Below are 17,250 nucleotides of genomic sequence, written 5' to 3'. Positions count from 1 at the left end.
TGATGGGATGCATCCCAGGGTGCTGAGGGACTTGGTGGAGGTTATAGTAGACGCGTTGGTAATCATTTACCAAAATTCTCTAGACTCTGGGCAGGTTCCAGCAGATTGGAAGACAGCAAATGTCACACCACTTTTTAAAAAAGGATGTAGGCAAAAGACAGGCAACTATAAGCCAGTTAGCTTAATGTCTGTATTTGGGAAAATGCTTGAAGCTGTCATTAAGGAAGAAATAGTGAAACATTTAGAAAGGAGTGGTTCCATTAGACTGATGCAGCATGGATTCAGAAAGGGCAGGTCCTGTTTGACAAATTTACTGGAGTTCTTTGAAGACATAATGAGTGCAGTGGATAGAGGGGAACAGGTGGATGTTGTAGACTTGGATTTCCAGAAGACGTTCGATAAGGTGCCACAAAAGAGACTTTGAATAAGATACGGATGCATGGAGTCGGTGGAAGTGTTGGCCTTCATTGCTAGAGGGATTGAATTCAAGAGCAGGCAGGTCATTCTGCAACTATACAGGGTACTGGTGAGGCCGCACCTGGAGTACTGTGTGCAGTTCTGGTCTTCATACTCGAGGAAGGATATACTGGCTTTGGAGGCAGTGCAGAGGAGGTTCACCAGGTTGATTCCAGAGATGAAGGGATTAACCTATGAGGAGAGATTGAGTCATCTGGGACTATACTCTCTGGAATTCAGAAGAATGAGAGGGGATCTTATAGAAACATACAAAATTTTGAAAGGGATGGATAAGATAGAAGTAGGAAAGTTGTTTCCATTGGTAGGTGAGAATAGAATTTGGGGACATTGCCTCAAGATTCAGGAGAGAAGATTTAGGGTGGAGATGAGGAGAATTTGTTTTTCCCCCAGAGAGTGTTGAACCTGTGGAATTTCCTGCCCAGGGAAGCAGTTGAGGCTTCTTCACTAGATATATTTAAGATACAGTTAGATAGGTATTTACATAGTAGGGGAATTAAATGTTATGGGGAAAAGGCAGGTAGATGGAGCTGAGTTTACGGACAGATCAGCCATGATCTTACTGAATGGCGGAGCAGGCTCGATGGGCCAGATGGCCGACTCCTGCTCCTATTTCTTATGTTCTTATGCACCTGGCTTATTCACAGAGACTTTCTTAAACAATGAAACATCAGCTATCCTCCATTCCTCCAGCACTTCACCTGTGGCTAAGGATGTTTTAAATATCTCTGCTAGAGCCCCTGGAATTTTTGCACTTGCCTCTAACAGAGTCAGAGGGAACACTGTCAGGCCCTGGGGAGTTATCCACCCTGATTTGCCTCAAGACAGCGAACATCTACCCCTCTGTCATTCGTATAGTGTCCATGACCTCACTGCTGTATTGCCTCTCATCTATGGATGCCGTGTCCATCTCCCGAATAAAAAAATCCATTTAAAGACTCCCCCATCCCTTTTGACTCCACACATAGGTTACCACTTTGATCTTCCAGAGGACTTTGCTGTCCTTTTGTTTTTAACATAACTGTAGAAGTCCTTAGGATTCTCCCTCACCTTGTCTGCTAGAGCAACCTCATGCCTTCTTTCAGCCCTCCTGATTTCCTTCTCCAGTGTTCTCTTGCGTTTCTTATACTCATCAAGTAGCTCATTTGTTCCTACCTACCTGTACCTGCTCTGCACCTCCTTCTTTATCTTATCCAGGGCCTCAATATCTCTTGAAATCCAAGGTTTCCTAAAGCTGTTATTCTGACAGGAATGTACAAACTCTGTACTCTCAAAATTTCACTTTTGAAGGCCTCCCACTTACCAAGTACAGCTTTCCCTGATGCTATCTGATACCATCTAAACTGGGCCTTCTCCAATTTAGAGAGTATGGCTGATTTGTTATTCCTGCCTTCATCCTGTAACCTTCAGTGCCCTTACTAATCAAGGACCTTTCAACTTATCAGCTTCTGCTTTAAATATACCCACTGACTTGGCCTCAGCAGCTGTCTGTGGCAACGAATTCCACAAATTCACCCTCTGGTTAAAGAAATTCCTCCTCATCTCCATTCTAAAAGGACGTCCCTCTATTTTGAGGCTGTATCCTCTGGTCACAGACTTCCCCATTATATGAAACACACTCTCCACACTCACTATCTACGCCTTCCAACATTCGTTAGGTGTCAATGAGAACCCTCCCACTCTTCTAAATTGCAGTGAATATAGGCCCAGAACCATCAAATGCTCCTAGTACATTAACCCCAAATGTATATTCTAGTCCTCTTGAAATGAATTCTAACATTGCATGCCTTCCTGATTTGCATTTTAGACACCTACACTCTCACCCTGATGCTTGCAACATGACCACCTTGGTATTTTCGTTTTCTTTCCTCAAAAACAAGGCTTTTGAACTGGTACTTTAGTGGGTAAACCAATAGATTATCAACGAAATCTGCTAACAATTTATTCAAAAAAAGTCGGTTTCAAATCCCACCATGGAGTCTGAGGATTTCAGACTGAAGTGATTAAATTAAACTGGAATTTAAAGGAAGAGTTACTCTCAGTGACATTACAACTACAAGAGGTTCTGCAGATCACAAACATGAGAAAGACTGCAGATGCTGGAAATCCACAGCAACACACACTAAATGCTGGAGGAACTCAGCAGGCCGGGCAGCATCTATGAAGAGGAATAAACAGTCGATGTTTTGGGCCGAGACTCTTCATCATTAGACTGTTTAGATTCAAGATTGTTTAATGTCATTTCCTGTACACAGGTGCGAAGGAGAATGAAATAATTGATCCAACGCGGCACAAAAAAACACACTCACAGTAAGAGAAAGAACACGGTAATAAAAAATACAATATAAATACATAAATAGCTTATATACATAGATTGACTGTATGTCCATGAAGTTACGTTAGGCACAGGAGTGTCTGTACATAAGGTGACTCTGAGAGGAAATGATAAAGTAGTGGTGGTTGGGGTGTGGTGGGTGGGTCAGTGGGCGGAGGTGTGGATCAGCCTTATTGCTTGGAGAAAATAACGGTTTTTGAGTCTGGTGGTCCTGGTGTGGATGCTACGTAGCCTCCTCTCTGATGGGAGTGGGACAAACAGTCCGTGAGCAGGGTGGGTGGGATCCTTCATGAGGTTACTGACCCATTTCTTGCACCTTTCCGTATACATGTCCTTGATGGTGCTTCTCCTAATGCTAAAGTAAGTCCAGATCATGCTCACAATGCCTCCCCAGTCTTGAGGCAACAGGGGTTGGAGAATAAATCATGGCTTTGCCAGCAATGTCCACATACTGTGAAGGAACACCAACAACGATCAAGCCAGCTACACCCAGGGTGTTTGAGTAACCCTGTTGATGTCCATCTTCCCTTTGATGAGTAGCAGCCCAACACCAGGACAGCCTCTCCGTGGCAAACAGAAACTTTCTGTTTGGGTAATCTTCCAGCTTCTGCAAAATACCTTCTCTCAATCATTCAGTCTGCAGTCTGTATGAATCATATCTCACCTCAGTTTGTCCCAGGAAGTGGGCACTGAGATACTTGCGGCAGATTGTACCCTTCACTGTAACCCGACCGGTGGTGGTGATGCTATTCTCTTGATGGTTTTGGTCTGGGGTTTCCTGCCTGTGATGACAATTTGTGTGAAACTCAGAGAATCTCTGTCCCCATGACGCTGAGTTTGCCTTAGAGAGGGAAGTTGTGGGGCCTGAAGGTACACAGTCAGTATCTGCTTTATTAAGTACTGTTTGTTAATTCAAATATCTAATCTGCCAATTATGTGGCAGCAAATCAATATGCATAAAAGCATGTCAAAAGGTTCAGTTATTGTTCAGACCAAACATCAGAATGGAGAAGAAATGTGATCGAAGTGACTTTCACTGTGGAATGATTGTTGGTGCCAGACGGGGTGGTTTGAGTATTTCAGAAACTGCTGACCTTCTGGGACATTCATGCACAATAGTCTCTAGAGTTTACAGAGAATCGTGCAAAAAACAAAAAAAAACACCCAGTGAGCGGCAGTCCTGAGGACATTAAATGTCTTGTTAATGAGAGGAAGGTGACAGTAACTCAAATAACCATGTGCTACTACAATGGTGTACAGAAGAGAATTTCTCAATGCACAAAACATCACATCTTGAAGTGGATGAGCTACAGAAGCAGAAGGTGATTCCAGGTTCCACTCCGGTACCGAGTAACGTGGCCAACAAGTGCATATTACTTCAGTACATTGACCACTGTTCCTTGGAGATGGAGTGGCCGGCAGGGGTGGGGGGGGGGGTGCAGGGGGCTTATTCTCATGCCAGGGAGATTCTCTGCTGATGGAGTGAGTTGGGAGGAGGGGTTTATTCTCATTCTGGGGAAATTCCCTGCTGATGGAGATGGGGGGTGGTGTGGGGGAAGGGGGTTTAGTTTCATTCCAGGGAGATTCTCCATTGATGGCGATGGGGTTGGAGGGGGGTTATTCTCTGCCGATGTGCTATCACCTCAGAACAGTACAGGATCATGTCTTCTGGCCCACCACATGGGTAAATTATCAATTAAATGTCTCATTAAACTAATCCTGACTACCATATGATGCCATATCCTTCCATTCACTGTCCATTCACACGTCTTTTTAAAATGCCTGTATAATATTTGTGTCCACTACCACCCCAGTCAACACATTCCATTCACCCACCTCTCTGTGAGTAAACAAATCTTGCCCCACACACCTCTTTTGGACCTGATCCCTCTCTCCTGAAACGCGTCCTCTTGTAATAGACATTGCAACCTTCATAAGGAAGCTGAACTCCTTGAATTATAGAGTCACAGAGCACTACGGCACAGAATTACAGATTGGCCCATCCAATCTACGCAGCCTATTTTTCTACCTAAACGTATAGACCTGCATCCAGACAAATGTCTTTCATATCACTCTCATCCATATAATCTGTGGTCCACATCCCAGCTACTGATGGGAGGCCATCAGGGTCCTTTTACTCTTGCAGCTTCTTAACTCAGCCCACAGGGATTCAACATCCTCCAATCCTATGTCACATCTTTTTAATGATTTGATGCCTTCGTTACCAGCAGAGCCATGCCTCCCCATCTGCCTATCTTCCTCTCCCTCCAATTCAACGTGTAACCTTGGACATTCAGCTCCCAACTACAACCATCCTTCAGCCAGGATTCAGTGATGGCCACAACATCACACCTGGCAATCTGTAATAGTGCAACAAGATCATCCACCTTATTTCTTATACTCTTTGCATTGAGGTATAACACTTAGAGTACTGTATTTGTTACCCTTTCTGATTCTGCATCCCTAATGCACTGATACACACCCTGCTGGCTGCAATTTTGTCCTGCCATCTGCCTGCCCTTCCTGACAGTCTGACTGTCCGCCATCTTTGCTTTTTTTTTATCATCCATCCCATCGTGAGTGCCTTCACTCAGGTGCAACCCATCACTTTTGAACAGGTCATACCTCCCCCAGTGATCCAAGAACCTGAGGCCCTGCCCCCTGCACCGGCTTCTCAGCCACGCATTAATCTGCCAAATCATCCTGTTTCTGCCCTCACTGACACATGACACAGGCAGCAATCCAGAAATTACTACCCGGGAGGTCCTGCTTCTCAGCTTTCTACCTAGCTCTCTAAAATCCTTTTTCAGAACCTTTTTGCTTTTCCTTCCTCTGTCGTTGGTACCAATAAGTACCAAGACATCTGGCTGCTCTTCTTCCCCTACAAAATGCTGTGGACATGGTCTGAGACATCCCTGACCCTGGCATCTGGGAGGCAACATACCATTCGGGTGTCCCGTTTACTTCCACAGAATCTCCTGTCTGTTTCCCTCACTATTGAGTGCCCTATCACTATCGCGCCCTCTTCTCCCTCTTTCCCGGTCTGCACCAGGACCCATGCTCAGTGCCAGTAACCCAGTCTTTGTGGCATTCCCCTGGGAGGTCATCCCCCACAACAGAATCCAAAACTGTATACTGTAATTATTATTGAGGGGAATGGCCACAGGGGTGCTCTGCACTAACTGCCTATTCACATTTCCATTTCTCCTGAAAGTCACCCAGCTACTCTCCTCCTACAACTTCAGGGTGACTACTTCCCTGTAACTCTGATTGATTATTTCCTCACTCTCCGGTACAAGCCGAAGGTCATCCAGCTGCTGCTCCAGATCCCTAACACAGTCTTCAAGGAGCTGCGGCTGGATTACATAGTTCCCTGAGAGACTCTGGGTCACCCAGAACTCCAGCATCTGGCATGGAGAACACACAACAGCCATTTACTACACGAGGTACAGGAAGAGTAAAAAAAAGAACATTAACAGAAACTTACACAGAGCCAACGCCTCTTTTGAGCCAAAGCTCCTTTGAGCCAAAGTCTGACACTTCTGCTCTCACCACTGGCCTACTCCCAACAACGGCCGACCTGCTTGTCCCTTTTCTACTTTTAAACAAGCGTCGCCAACCCGTGAGAAACCTCATCACTGTGGCCTGCTGCTGCCACAGATTGGGCCACTGTACATATCTAAACTTTCCTTAAATGTCATAGAGTTCTATAGCACAGAAACAGGACATTTGGCCCATCTAGTCTGTGTCATATTCTGCCTAGTCCCATTAACCCACATCTAGACTATAGCCCTCCATACCCCTCCCATCCATGAACTTATCCAAACTTCTCTTAGAAGTTGCAATTGAACCCACATCCACCATTTATGCTGGCATATCGTTCCACGCTCTTACCACCCTCTGAGTGAAGAAGATCCTCATTATGTTCTCTTAAATATTTCACCTTTCATCCTTAACCGCTTCTAGTCTCCGGTTCTAGTCTCACACAACCTCAGTGGAAAAAGCCTGTTTTCATTTACCCTATCTACACCTCTCATAATTTGGTAGACCTCTATCAAATCTCTTCTCATTCTCCTACACTCCAGGGAATAAAGTTTTAACCTATTCAACCTTTCCATATAGCTCAGGTCTGCAAGTCCTGGCAACATCCTTGTAAATTTTCTCTGCACTCTTTCAGTCTTATGTACATCTGTTCTGTAGGTCTCTGCTCACCTGTTTATTTATTTGTCTTTATTTTATTTATAGATATATCACAGGAAAGGCCCTTCCGGCCAATGACCCATCTTTTTAACCCTAGCCTCATCACAGGACAATTTACAATGACCAATTAACCTACTAACCAGTACGTCTTTGGACTGTGAGAGGAAACCAGAGCACCCAGAGGAAACCCAGGCAGTCATGGGAGGATATACAAATTCCTTAGAGATGAAGCCAGAATTGAACATGAACTCCAATGGCCTGAACTGTAATAATGTCCAGTTAACTGCTATGCTACCACTGTTGTGGTGGGGAGCTGAACACTGGTGCTGCTGTGTTATGCAGACCACAAAATGAAGCTGGTGGCAACAACGCTGATTATGGAGTTACAGAAACGTTGTAGAGATAGTGTGGTTTACCCATATCTTCCAGGAAAGGAAATCTGACATTCTTATTTGGATACTGGCATGATTCATACAAAGGGTCACAAATTTAAGGTTGCAAACACAAGGAAACCTGCAGATGCTAGAAATTTAAGCTACACACACAAAAAATGCTGGTGAATGCAGCAGGCCAGGCAGCATCTCTAGGAAGAGGTACAGTCGACGTTTCGGGCCAAGACCCTTCGTCAGGACTAACTGAAAGAAGAGTTAGTAAGAGATTTGAAAGTGGGAGAGGGAGGGGGAAATCCAAAATGATAGGAGAAGACAGGAGGGGGAGGGATGGAGCTAAGAGCTGGAAAGTTGATTGGCAAAAGGGATATGAGGCTGGAGAAGAGAGAGGATCATGGGATGGGAGGCCTAGGGAGAAAGAAAGGGGGAGGGGGGAAAAGCCCAGAGGATGGGCAAAGAGTTATAGTGAGAGGGACAGAGGGAAAAAAAGGAGAAAAAAGCAGGGGGGGGGGAAGAGAGAATGAATGAATGAATGAATAAGTAAGTAAGTAAGTAAGTAAGGGATGGGGTACGAAGGGGAGGTGAGTCGGCTGGGGTGATATACTGCGTCCGGTGCTCCTGATGCAGCCAATTATATTGGTGAGACCTGACACAGGCTGGGAGACCGTTTTTGCTGAACACCTACACTCTGTCCGTCAGAGAAAGCAGGATCTCCCAGTGGCCACAATTTTAATTCCACGTTCCATTCCCATTTTGATATGTCTATCCACGGCCTCCTCTACTGTAAAGATGAAGCCACACTCAGGTTGGAGGAACAACACCTTATATTCCATCTGGGTAGCCTCCAACCTGATGGCATGAACATTGACTTCTCTAACTCCCGCTAATGCCCCACCTCCCCTTCGTACTCCATCCTTTATTTATTTAATTATTATTTTTTATTTTTCTTTCCTCTTTTTTTCACCTTTCTTTTTTTCTCCCTCTGTCCCTCTCACTATAACTCCTTGCCCATCCTCTGGGCTTCCCCCATGCCCCTTTCTTTCTCCCTAGGCCTCCCATCCCATGATCCTCTCCCTTCTCCAGCCTCGTATCCTTTTTGCCAATCAACTTCCCAGCTCTTAGCTCCAACCCTCCCCCTCCTGTCTTCTCCTATCATCTCCCCCTCCCCCTCTCAAATCTCTTCCTATCTCTTCTTTCAGTTAATCCTGACGAAGGGTCTCGGCCCGAAACGTCGATTGTACCTCTTCTTAGAGATGCTGCCTGGCCTGCTGCGTTCACCAGCATTTTTTGTGTGTGTTGCACAAATTTAAGGTGTTCATTTGTCACCTTCTCTGTGTTAAAAAATACATCCCCCACGTTTCCTTTGAGCTATTCCTCTTTCATCTGAGATATACACCCTTAAGCAAATATCATAAACACATGAGATTCTGCAGATGCTGGAAATCCAGAGCAACACACACAAAAAGCTGGAGGAACTCATCAGCTCAGGCAGCATCTCGGGAGAGGAATAAATAGTCGACATTTCAGGCTGAGACCCTTCATCAGAACTGGAAAGAAAGGGGACAAAAGCCAGAATAAGGAGGTGATTTATTTTATCCTTAAATACAATAAAAATAAAAAGATAAAAAGCAAATAAAAAGCAAATTTTTTTAGCTCGATCTGAAAGTACAACATCCTTGAAGGAAGGAGCATGTTTTTCAGCTTCAAATTTCAGCACAAGGGCGTTTTGAGAGGAAAGTACACCGAGCAGCCAGATCTGTCACTGCTGGCGTGAGTCGATGGTTTGCAGATGCATCAGTCCTAGGTACACTTACCACAGATTCACAGTCACAATGCGGATGGTAGAAAACATTGTAAATGGGTCTGGTCAAAGCAGCAGCAGAATTAATTTAGTAGCTGCAAAGTGACACAACAAGGTTTCTTTGAAGAAAAGGTGTTAAGAGTTAGAAGAGAAGCATTGGGCAGCACAGTAGCACATTAGTTTATGGTGCTAGTCACCCACCTGAGTTTAATTCCCACTGTTATTGTAAGGAGTTTCTACGTTCTGACCATGGGGTTTCATCCGGGTGCTCCGGTTTCCTCCCACAGTCCAAAGACGCACCAATTAGGAGCTAAAGCCATTGTAAATTGTCCTCTGATAGGCTGGGGTTAAATAGCTATATAAGACCTTGGTCAGACCCCAATTGGAATACTGCGCTCAGTTCTGGTCACCTCACAACAGGAAGGATGTGGATACTATAGAAAGAGTGCAGAGGAGATTTACAAGAATGTTGTCTGGATTGGAGGGGCATTCCTTATGAGAATAGGTTGAGTGAACTCGGCCTTTTCTCCTTGGAGTGATGGAAGATGAGAGGTGACCTGATAGAGGTGTATAAGATAACGAGTGGCATCGATTGTGTGGATGGCCAGAGGCTTTTTCCCAGGGCTGAAATGGCTAACACGAGGGGGCATAGTCTTTAGGTGCCTGGAAATAGGTACCGAGGGGATGTCAGGGGTGAGTTTTTCACACAGAGAGTGGTGGGTGTGTGGAATGCACTGCCAGCGGCGGTGGTGGAAACGTATAGAATCGGGTCTTTAAAGAGCCTCTTAGATAGGTACATGGAGCATAGAAAAATAGAGGGCTATGTGGTAGGGAAATTCTAGGCAGTATCTTTCTTTTTCAATATTTTTATTCATTTCTACATAGAAGAATACACAGTCCAAGAAAATACATATTATAAAACAAAAGAAAAAATATAATAATACCAGATGCATTATATTGAATCATATTAACAAACTCCTTACCCTATATTCATATAGATTAGATTAATTCATATGTTAGAATATAAACAATTTTATATTTAAAAAAATCTATACCCACTACCAAAGTCGAAGCTGTTTGGTAAAGAAAAAAAAGAGAAAAAAACCTCATCAGATAATAAAATATGCTATTAACCAGCTTCTGTACTTTAATGGGAAATCAAAGATTATGAAAATAATTTAAAAATGGCCTCCACAAATTTTGAAAATCTTGGTTAGATTCAGAAATTGAACAACGAATCTTTTCTAAATTTAGGCATGCCATAACATCCTGTAACCACTGAGCATGGTTGGAAGGAACAGCATCTTTCCATTTAAACAAAAGCGCCCTCCTAGCCGTAAGAGGGATAAAAGCCAGAATGTGCAGATCGGATGTCTTCTGGATGATATCTTTCCTTCCAACAATACCAAATAGGGCAGTCAAAGGATTAGGCTTAAAATTTACTTTAAAGAGTACAGAAAAAGTTTGGAATACTTCCTTCCAATATTTTTCAAGACTTGGGCATCTCCAAAACATATGAATAAATGAAGCTTCTCCATTGTTACACCTATCACAGTAGGGAGATATATCCCTATAAAAACGAGATAACTTATCTTTGGTCACATAAGCCCTATGGACCACTTTAAATTGTAGGATGAAATGACGAGCACATAACGATGAAGTATTAACCAATTAAAAAATTTCATTCCAAGTTTCTTCAGAAATTGAGGTCTGTAAATCTCGTTCCCAAAGATTTTTGATTTTGTCTAAAGAATCATTTCTCATTCCCATAAACATATCATAAATATTGGATATTGAACCATTATAAAAAGATTTCACATTAAGAATTTCATCTAATAAGTTCTTATCAGGACTATTAGGAAATGTATATAATTGAGATCGCAGAAAATCTCTAATTTGTAGGTACCGAAAAAAATGGGTTTTTGGTAAACTATATCTAGTTGACAGTTGTTCGAATGAAGAAAGACTTCCTCCAACAAACAGATCCTGGAAACATGTAATGCCCAATCCATCCCATTGTTTAAAAACACTAGGCAGTATCTAGAGTAGGATCTAGAGTAGGTTGCATCGTCGGCACAACATTGTGGGCCGAAGGGCCTGTAATGTGCCGTAGATTTTGATATTTTATGTTTTATATTGTAAATAGGAGGGTTGCTGGTTGGTGCAACTCGTTCGGCTGAAGGGCCTGTTCTGCACTGTGCCTTTAAATAAATAAATAAAGCAAGAGGCTGCACAAATAACAATCAGCAGGTCGAACAGTGAGAGTGAGATGCTGGGTTGACACCCTGCGACAGGTGATAAGGTTTAAATTCACTTACCGCTCCTTGATAAATTTCAACTTCTCTGTCTGTGAAGTAAGGCATCTGTTTGAAGGGGTTGACGGAAATGAGCACTGTTCCAATGTAAGTCTGAGGAACGGGTTAAGGCATTTTACTGGATAAGAATGGAATCCAACATTCCCGGCTGTAGCTTCAGTGGGAGGAAGGAATTTCCCATGAAAATGGCGGAGAGTTTCTTGGCTGCTCTGCAACCCTGATGCCTGCAGCAATTCACACCAGGAGAGCAGGGTTTGCTGCTGTGAATTCATGTACCGAGTCACAGAAATAAGCCCTTGCTCCACCAAATACTGTACTGTGCACCTGTAAAACATTCTGTAATGTTTTCAAAATAAAATGAAAAGTTTCTAAGTATCAGACATTTTACTATAAAGAGCAATAAACAGTAAAACACTAAATCAAATTAATATTTGGTGTGACCACCTGCCTTTAAACCTGCATCAGTTCTCTTAGGTACATGGTCGTGCAGTTTTATAAGAAAATCAGCTGGTAGGTTGTTCCAAGCATCGTGGAGAACTTGGCACAGTTCTTCCGCAGACTTTGGCCGTCTCGTTTGCTTCTGTCCCTCCAGGTAATCCCAGCCAGTCTTGATGATGTTGCAATCAGGGCTCTGTGGTGCACAGCTCCAACACCATATACAGGTTTGCTGATGACACCACTGCTGTGGCCTGTATCAAAAGCAGTGATGCATCAGCATACAGGAGGGAGTTTGAAATGTGGCTGAGTGGTGTCATAACAACAACCTTTCACTCAATGTCAATAAGACCAAGGAATGATTGTAGACTTCAGGAGAGGGAAACCAGAGGTCCATAAGCAGGTAATCATTGGAGGATCAGAGGTGGAGGGGTCAGTACCTTTACATTCCTGGGTGTCACTACCTCATGGGACCTGTCCTGGACCCATCATATAAATGTAATTGCAAAGAAAGCACGACAGTGCCTCTACTTCTTCAGGAGTCTGCAGAGATTCAGCATGACATCAAAAACCTTGGCACACTTCTTTAGATGTGTGGTGGAAAGTGTGCTGTCTGGCTGCATTATGGCCTGAAATGGGAACACCAGTGCGTTTGATTGGAAAATCCTACAAAAGATAGTGGATTTGGCCGAGGACATCACGGGTAAAACCCTCCCAACCATTCAGCACATCTACGTGAAACATTGCCGCATAAAAGCAGCATCCATTATCAAATATCTTCACCACCTAGGCCAAGCCTTTTTCTCACTGCTGCCATCAGGTAGAAGGTACAGGTGCCTCAGAACTCACACCATCAAGTTCAAGAACTACTCCTCAACCATCAGGTTCTTGAACAAAAAGCTATAACTACACTATTTCTACATCTAGTGTTCACACAACTGATGATCTCACTTTAAGGACTCTTTATTTATTGCATTTGCTCAGTTTGTTGTTCATTGATCCTGTTTACGGTTACTGTTCTATAGATTTACTAGGTATGCCCGCAGGAACAGAATCTCAGAGTTGTATGTAGTGACATGTATGTACTCTGATAATATATTTTACCTTCAACTTTGAACTTTGAACTCAGAACCGAAACCAGAATGCCTAGACTTTTGCACAGTGCCGTACTTGCCAGTCCTGCAGTACCCTTCCTCACTCATCCCATTTACGAGAACTTGCTCCAGAGTGTTCTATGCCTTCAGAATTCAGGATTAAATCCATAATGCATATCGCTGTATATTTTGATGTACATGGGAAAAATAAGGATAATCTTTTTAATTAAAAGAAGTACTTCTTAATTGTTCATAGACTCTTTGTATGACCACACCTCAGGCAATGCGTCCTGGGTTCCAAATACCCTCTGGATGACAAAATCCCTCCTCAGACCTTCTCCAAGTCTCTCACTCTGTGCTTCTAGTTCTATGTACCTCAGCTCTAAGGAAAACGTTCGTACTATCTACCTCCCTTAATGTTTTATGCACCCCTATTGCGTCCCTTGTCCCCCCCCCCCCACCCTGCACTATCAGTCCCTCTGCTTCAGGAAGAAGAGACCCAGACCTTTCCGGTCTCTCCTCAGAAGTGAGACACCCTGGTGAATCTCCTCTGCACCCTTTCCAGCACTAACATATCCTTCCTGCTCAAAGTAAATTTATTAACAAAGTACATATACAGTATGTCACCATATACAACCCCGAGTCTATTTTCTTGTGGGCATTCACAGTAAATACAAAGAAACACCTTGTGTTGGGTGACAAGATTTCTTTCATACCTCAAAATAAACTTCATTCATGATGAAAAGAATATTTATAAGAACTAACTGTGCAGCGGTTTTTCGTTCTTACATTCATAGTGCTACGTAGTGTTATATTGCATTCCTAAAAACCAACAGGACGGTTGCCACTCATGTGGCTCCCTGGGGTGGTACTCTGCCACAATCATTGTGGGACTTCCTCATCCAACATGGCCCCTCCTTCTCCAGTGCCTCACATTGTGGTGGTTGCACCGAGCATCAGTGATTCCCTCAGCATGTCCTCCTGCGGCCTGGAGCGCGTCATTCGACAGCATTCCTCCACGGACATCTCGATGAGCTGGCAGACCAACAGGTTTCGGGCAGACCAAAGATCGTCTTTCACCAAACTGGTGACCTGCCAGCGTTAACTGATGCCTCTCTCTTTGTGCGGCCCTGAGAACAATCCAGAGACTGGAGCATCCTCTGTCACTCAGCTACCCGGGATGAACCGTGACATGGGCCCCTGCCTACCTGGGAAAGTACAGTCTCCCTGTGCTGGACACGTTCAGGGAGATACACTCCTGACTTCTCTATATCAGTGTCCTGCACGCTAGGCTCAGATGATGTGGTTCCAACCCTGAAAACCTTCGTTTTTATTTAATACATCTGGTTTTTATAACAATTTTGTCCCCGGATTATTGACCAGGATTACTGGTACTTACAAAGCAGACACAAATGTGATTACTAAAGGCCAATGTTTGCAAGCTAATGAGACGAGGAGAAGTGCTTTACTCCTCACCCATCACCCATTTACCGATCTGTGTGGTGCCCAAGTCGAGAAGCTGCTGAAAAGCCTGGGGTTTCAGCCAAAGCAGAAAGTTGGGAATAGAATCTCCAGGGATTCTTAGGAGAAGAAGGCATTGAAATTCTTCCCTTCCTGAGCAGTGGTGGGGTTATCTGGCCACTACTGGCTGGTACATCCTCTTCCCTGATGCTTGCTTAACTCCTCCTCTGTGTATTTGTCTATTTATCTACTTATTCAAAGTCAAAGCAAATTTATTATCAAAGAAAGTGCATCATCATAGACAACACTGAGATTCATTTTCTTGCAGGCATTCACAGGAAAACAAAGAAACAGAAAAGAGTTTATGAAAAATTATACATAGACAAAAAATGACAACCAATGTACAAAAGTCAGATTGTGCAAATTTAAATAAATTATAAATAATACTGAGGACATGAGTTGTCGAGTCCTTGAAAGCGAGTCAGTAGCAAGTGGAATCACAGAGATAAAATTAGAGATTCAGCACAATAATTGACCCTTCCGGCCTAATGAAGTCACGCTACCCATTTGCACCCATGTGACCAATCAAGTTACTAACACATACGTTTTTGGAATGTGGAGGAAACTGGGGCTCCCAGAGGAAACGCACACAGTCATGGGGAAAATATACAAACTCCTTGCAGACAGTGGTGGGAATTGAACCCAGGTCACTGGTGCAGTGAAAACCACACTACCGTGCTACTTCAACAACATCCCCCACCGGGAGAAAGTATTAATAGACTCCTTCTCTCCCTCTTACAATGTACTATTCTACTGTAGTCCACAAGGCATCCAGCAGAAACGTTTATAATTGTTTATCCCTATAAATAAAGACAAAGAAATATCCACAGCATCAATTCAGACAAAATACTTGCCCTCAGATCAGATATGTGTCATATTGTTGCAATGTACAAAGACTGGTCATTTCAAACATGACAAAGAATGATCAAGTAAACAGCAAGCAGCTAACTTGTTTCAAAAGACAATGGGAGGTGGGAGAGAGAAGTTCCAGTCTTCTACTCATATAGAAAGAAACAAACTGAATTTATAGACACAAGAGCTTCTGCAGATGAGTGGATTTACTGAAATAATAATACAAATGACTCAAAAAACTTTTGAAATGAAGTCACTGTTTTAATTTATGGAGAAGATAGGTCCGTTGTAAGCCTCACCATACAGGTTGATGGATAAATATTGATCGGTCTGCTGTTCTTCAAGGTAATTTTGCAGGGGCAAATGCATTAGCTAAAGGCCAGCAATAGAACGCTCCATCAACACTCACTGAATGGGAACCATGGAAAATGTCAACACACACAAAAGTTAGGAGGTTACCAGGAAAGTGGATGAAGGGAAAGCAGTGGATGTTGCCTACATGGGCTTCAGTGAGGCCTTTGACAAAGTCCTGCATGGGTGGTTAGTTAGGAAGATTCAGTCGCTAGGTATACATGGAGAGGTGGTAAATTAGATTAGACATTGGCTCAATGGAAGAAGCCAAAGAGTGGTAGTGGAGGATTGCTTCTCAGAGTGGAGGCCTGTGACTAGTGGTGTGCCACAGGGATCAGTGCTGGGTCCATTGTTATTTGTCATCTTTATCAATGATCTGGATAATAATGTGGTAAATTGGATCAACAAATTTGCTGTTGATACAAAGATTGGAGGTGTAGTGGACAGTGAGGATGGTTTTCAAAGCTTGCAGAGGGATTTGGACCAGCTGGAAAAATGGACTGAAAAATGGCAGATGGAGTTTAATACAGACAAGTGTGAGGTATTGCACGTTGGAAGGACAAACCAAGGTAGAACATACAAAGTAAGTGGTAAGGCACTGAGGAGTGCCGTAGAACAGAGGGATCTGGGAATACAGATACAACATTCCCTAAAAGTGGCATCACAGGTAGACAGCGTTGTAAAGAGAGCTTTTGGTACATTGGCCTTTATAAGTTAAAGTATTGAGTATAAGAGTTGGAATGTTATGGTGAGGTTGTATAAGGCATTGGTGAGGCTGAATTTGGAGTATTGTGTACAGTTTTGGTCACCAAATTACAGGAAGGATATTAATAAGGTTGAAAGAGTGCAGAGAAGGTTTACAAGGATGTTGCCAGGATTTGAGAAACTGAGTTACAGAGAAAGGTTGAATAGGTTAGGACTTTATTCCCTGGAGCGAAGAAGAATGAGGGGAGATTTGATAGAGGTATATAAAATTATGATGGGTATAGATAGAGTGAATGCAAGCAAGCTTTTTCCACTGAGGATAGGGGAGGAAAAAACCAGAGGACATGGGTTAAGGGTGAAGGGGGAAAAGTTTAAAGGGATCGCTGGTGGGGGCTTCTTCACACAGACAGTGGTGGGAGTGTGGAATGAGCTGCCAGATGAAGTGGTAAAAAAAAAACTTGGACAGGTACATGGATGAGAGGGGTATGGAGAGATATGGTCCAGGTGCAGGTCAGTGGGACTAGGCAGAAAGATGGTTCGGCACAGCCAAGGAGGGCCAAAAGGCCTGCTTCTGTGCTGTAATGTTCTATGGTTCTATGGTTCTCATGCTGGAGGAACTTGGCAGGTCAGGCAGCAGCTATGGGAAGGAATAAAGAGTTGCGTTTCTGGCCGACACCCTTCATCAGGACCATGTATCAAATGGAACGTGTATCAAATTTCTGGAATGAAGCTTGAATGTGTAACTTTCTGCCTGAGGGACACGCGGTATGGAGAGCCA

General features: G+C 43.5%; 1 protein-coding gene across 1 annotated transcript in view; it reads right to left on the bottom strand.

The window, feature by feature from the left end:
• Window positions 1-17,250, bottom strand: part of LOC134337248 (unconventional myosin-If-like) — a 165,315-nt gene that overhangs the window by 95,052 nt on the left and 53,013 nt on the right. The window contains exon 3 of the mRNA XM_063032098.1: window positions 11,518-11,607. Within this exon, the coding sequence (XP_062888168.1) occupies window positions 11,518-11,607 (90 nt within the window). The remainder of the gene's footprint in view (window positions 1-11,517; window positions 11,608-17,250) is intronic.

The sequence above is a fragment of the Mobula hypostoma genome, chromosome 24 (assembly GCF_963921235.1).
Source record: "Mobula hypostoma chromosome 24, sMobHyp1.1, whole genome shotgun sequence".
NCBI classification, from domain to species: Eukaryota; Metazoa; Chordata; class Chondrichthyes; order Myliobatiformes; family Myliobatidae; genus Mobula; species Mobula hypostoma.
This window is presented reverse-complemented; position numbering and strand designations above follow the sequence as displayed.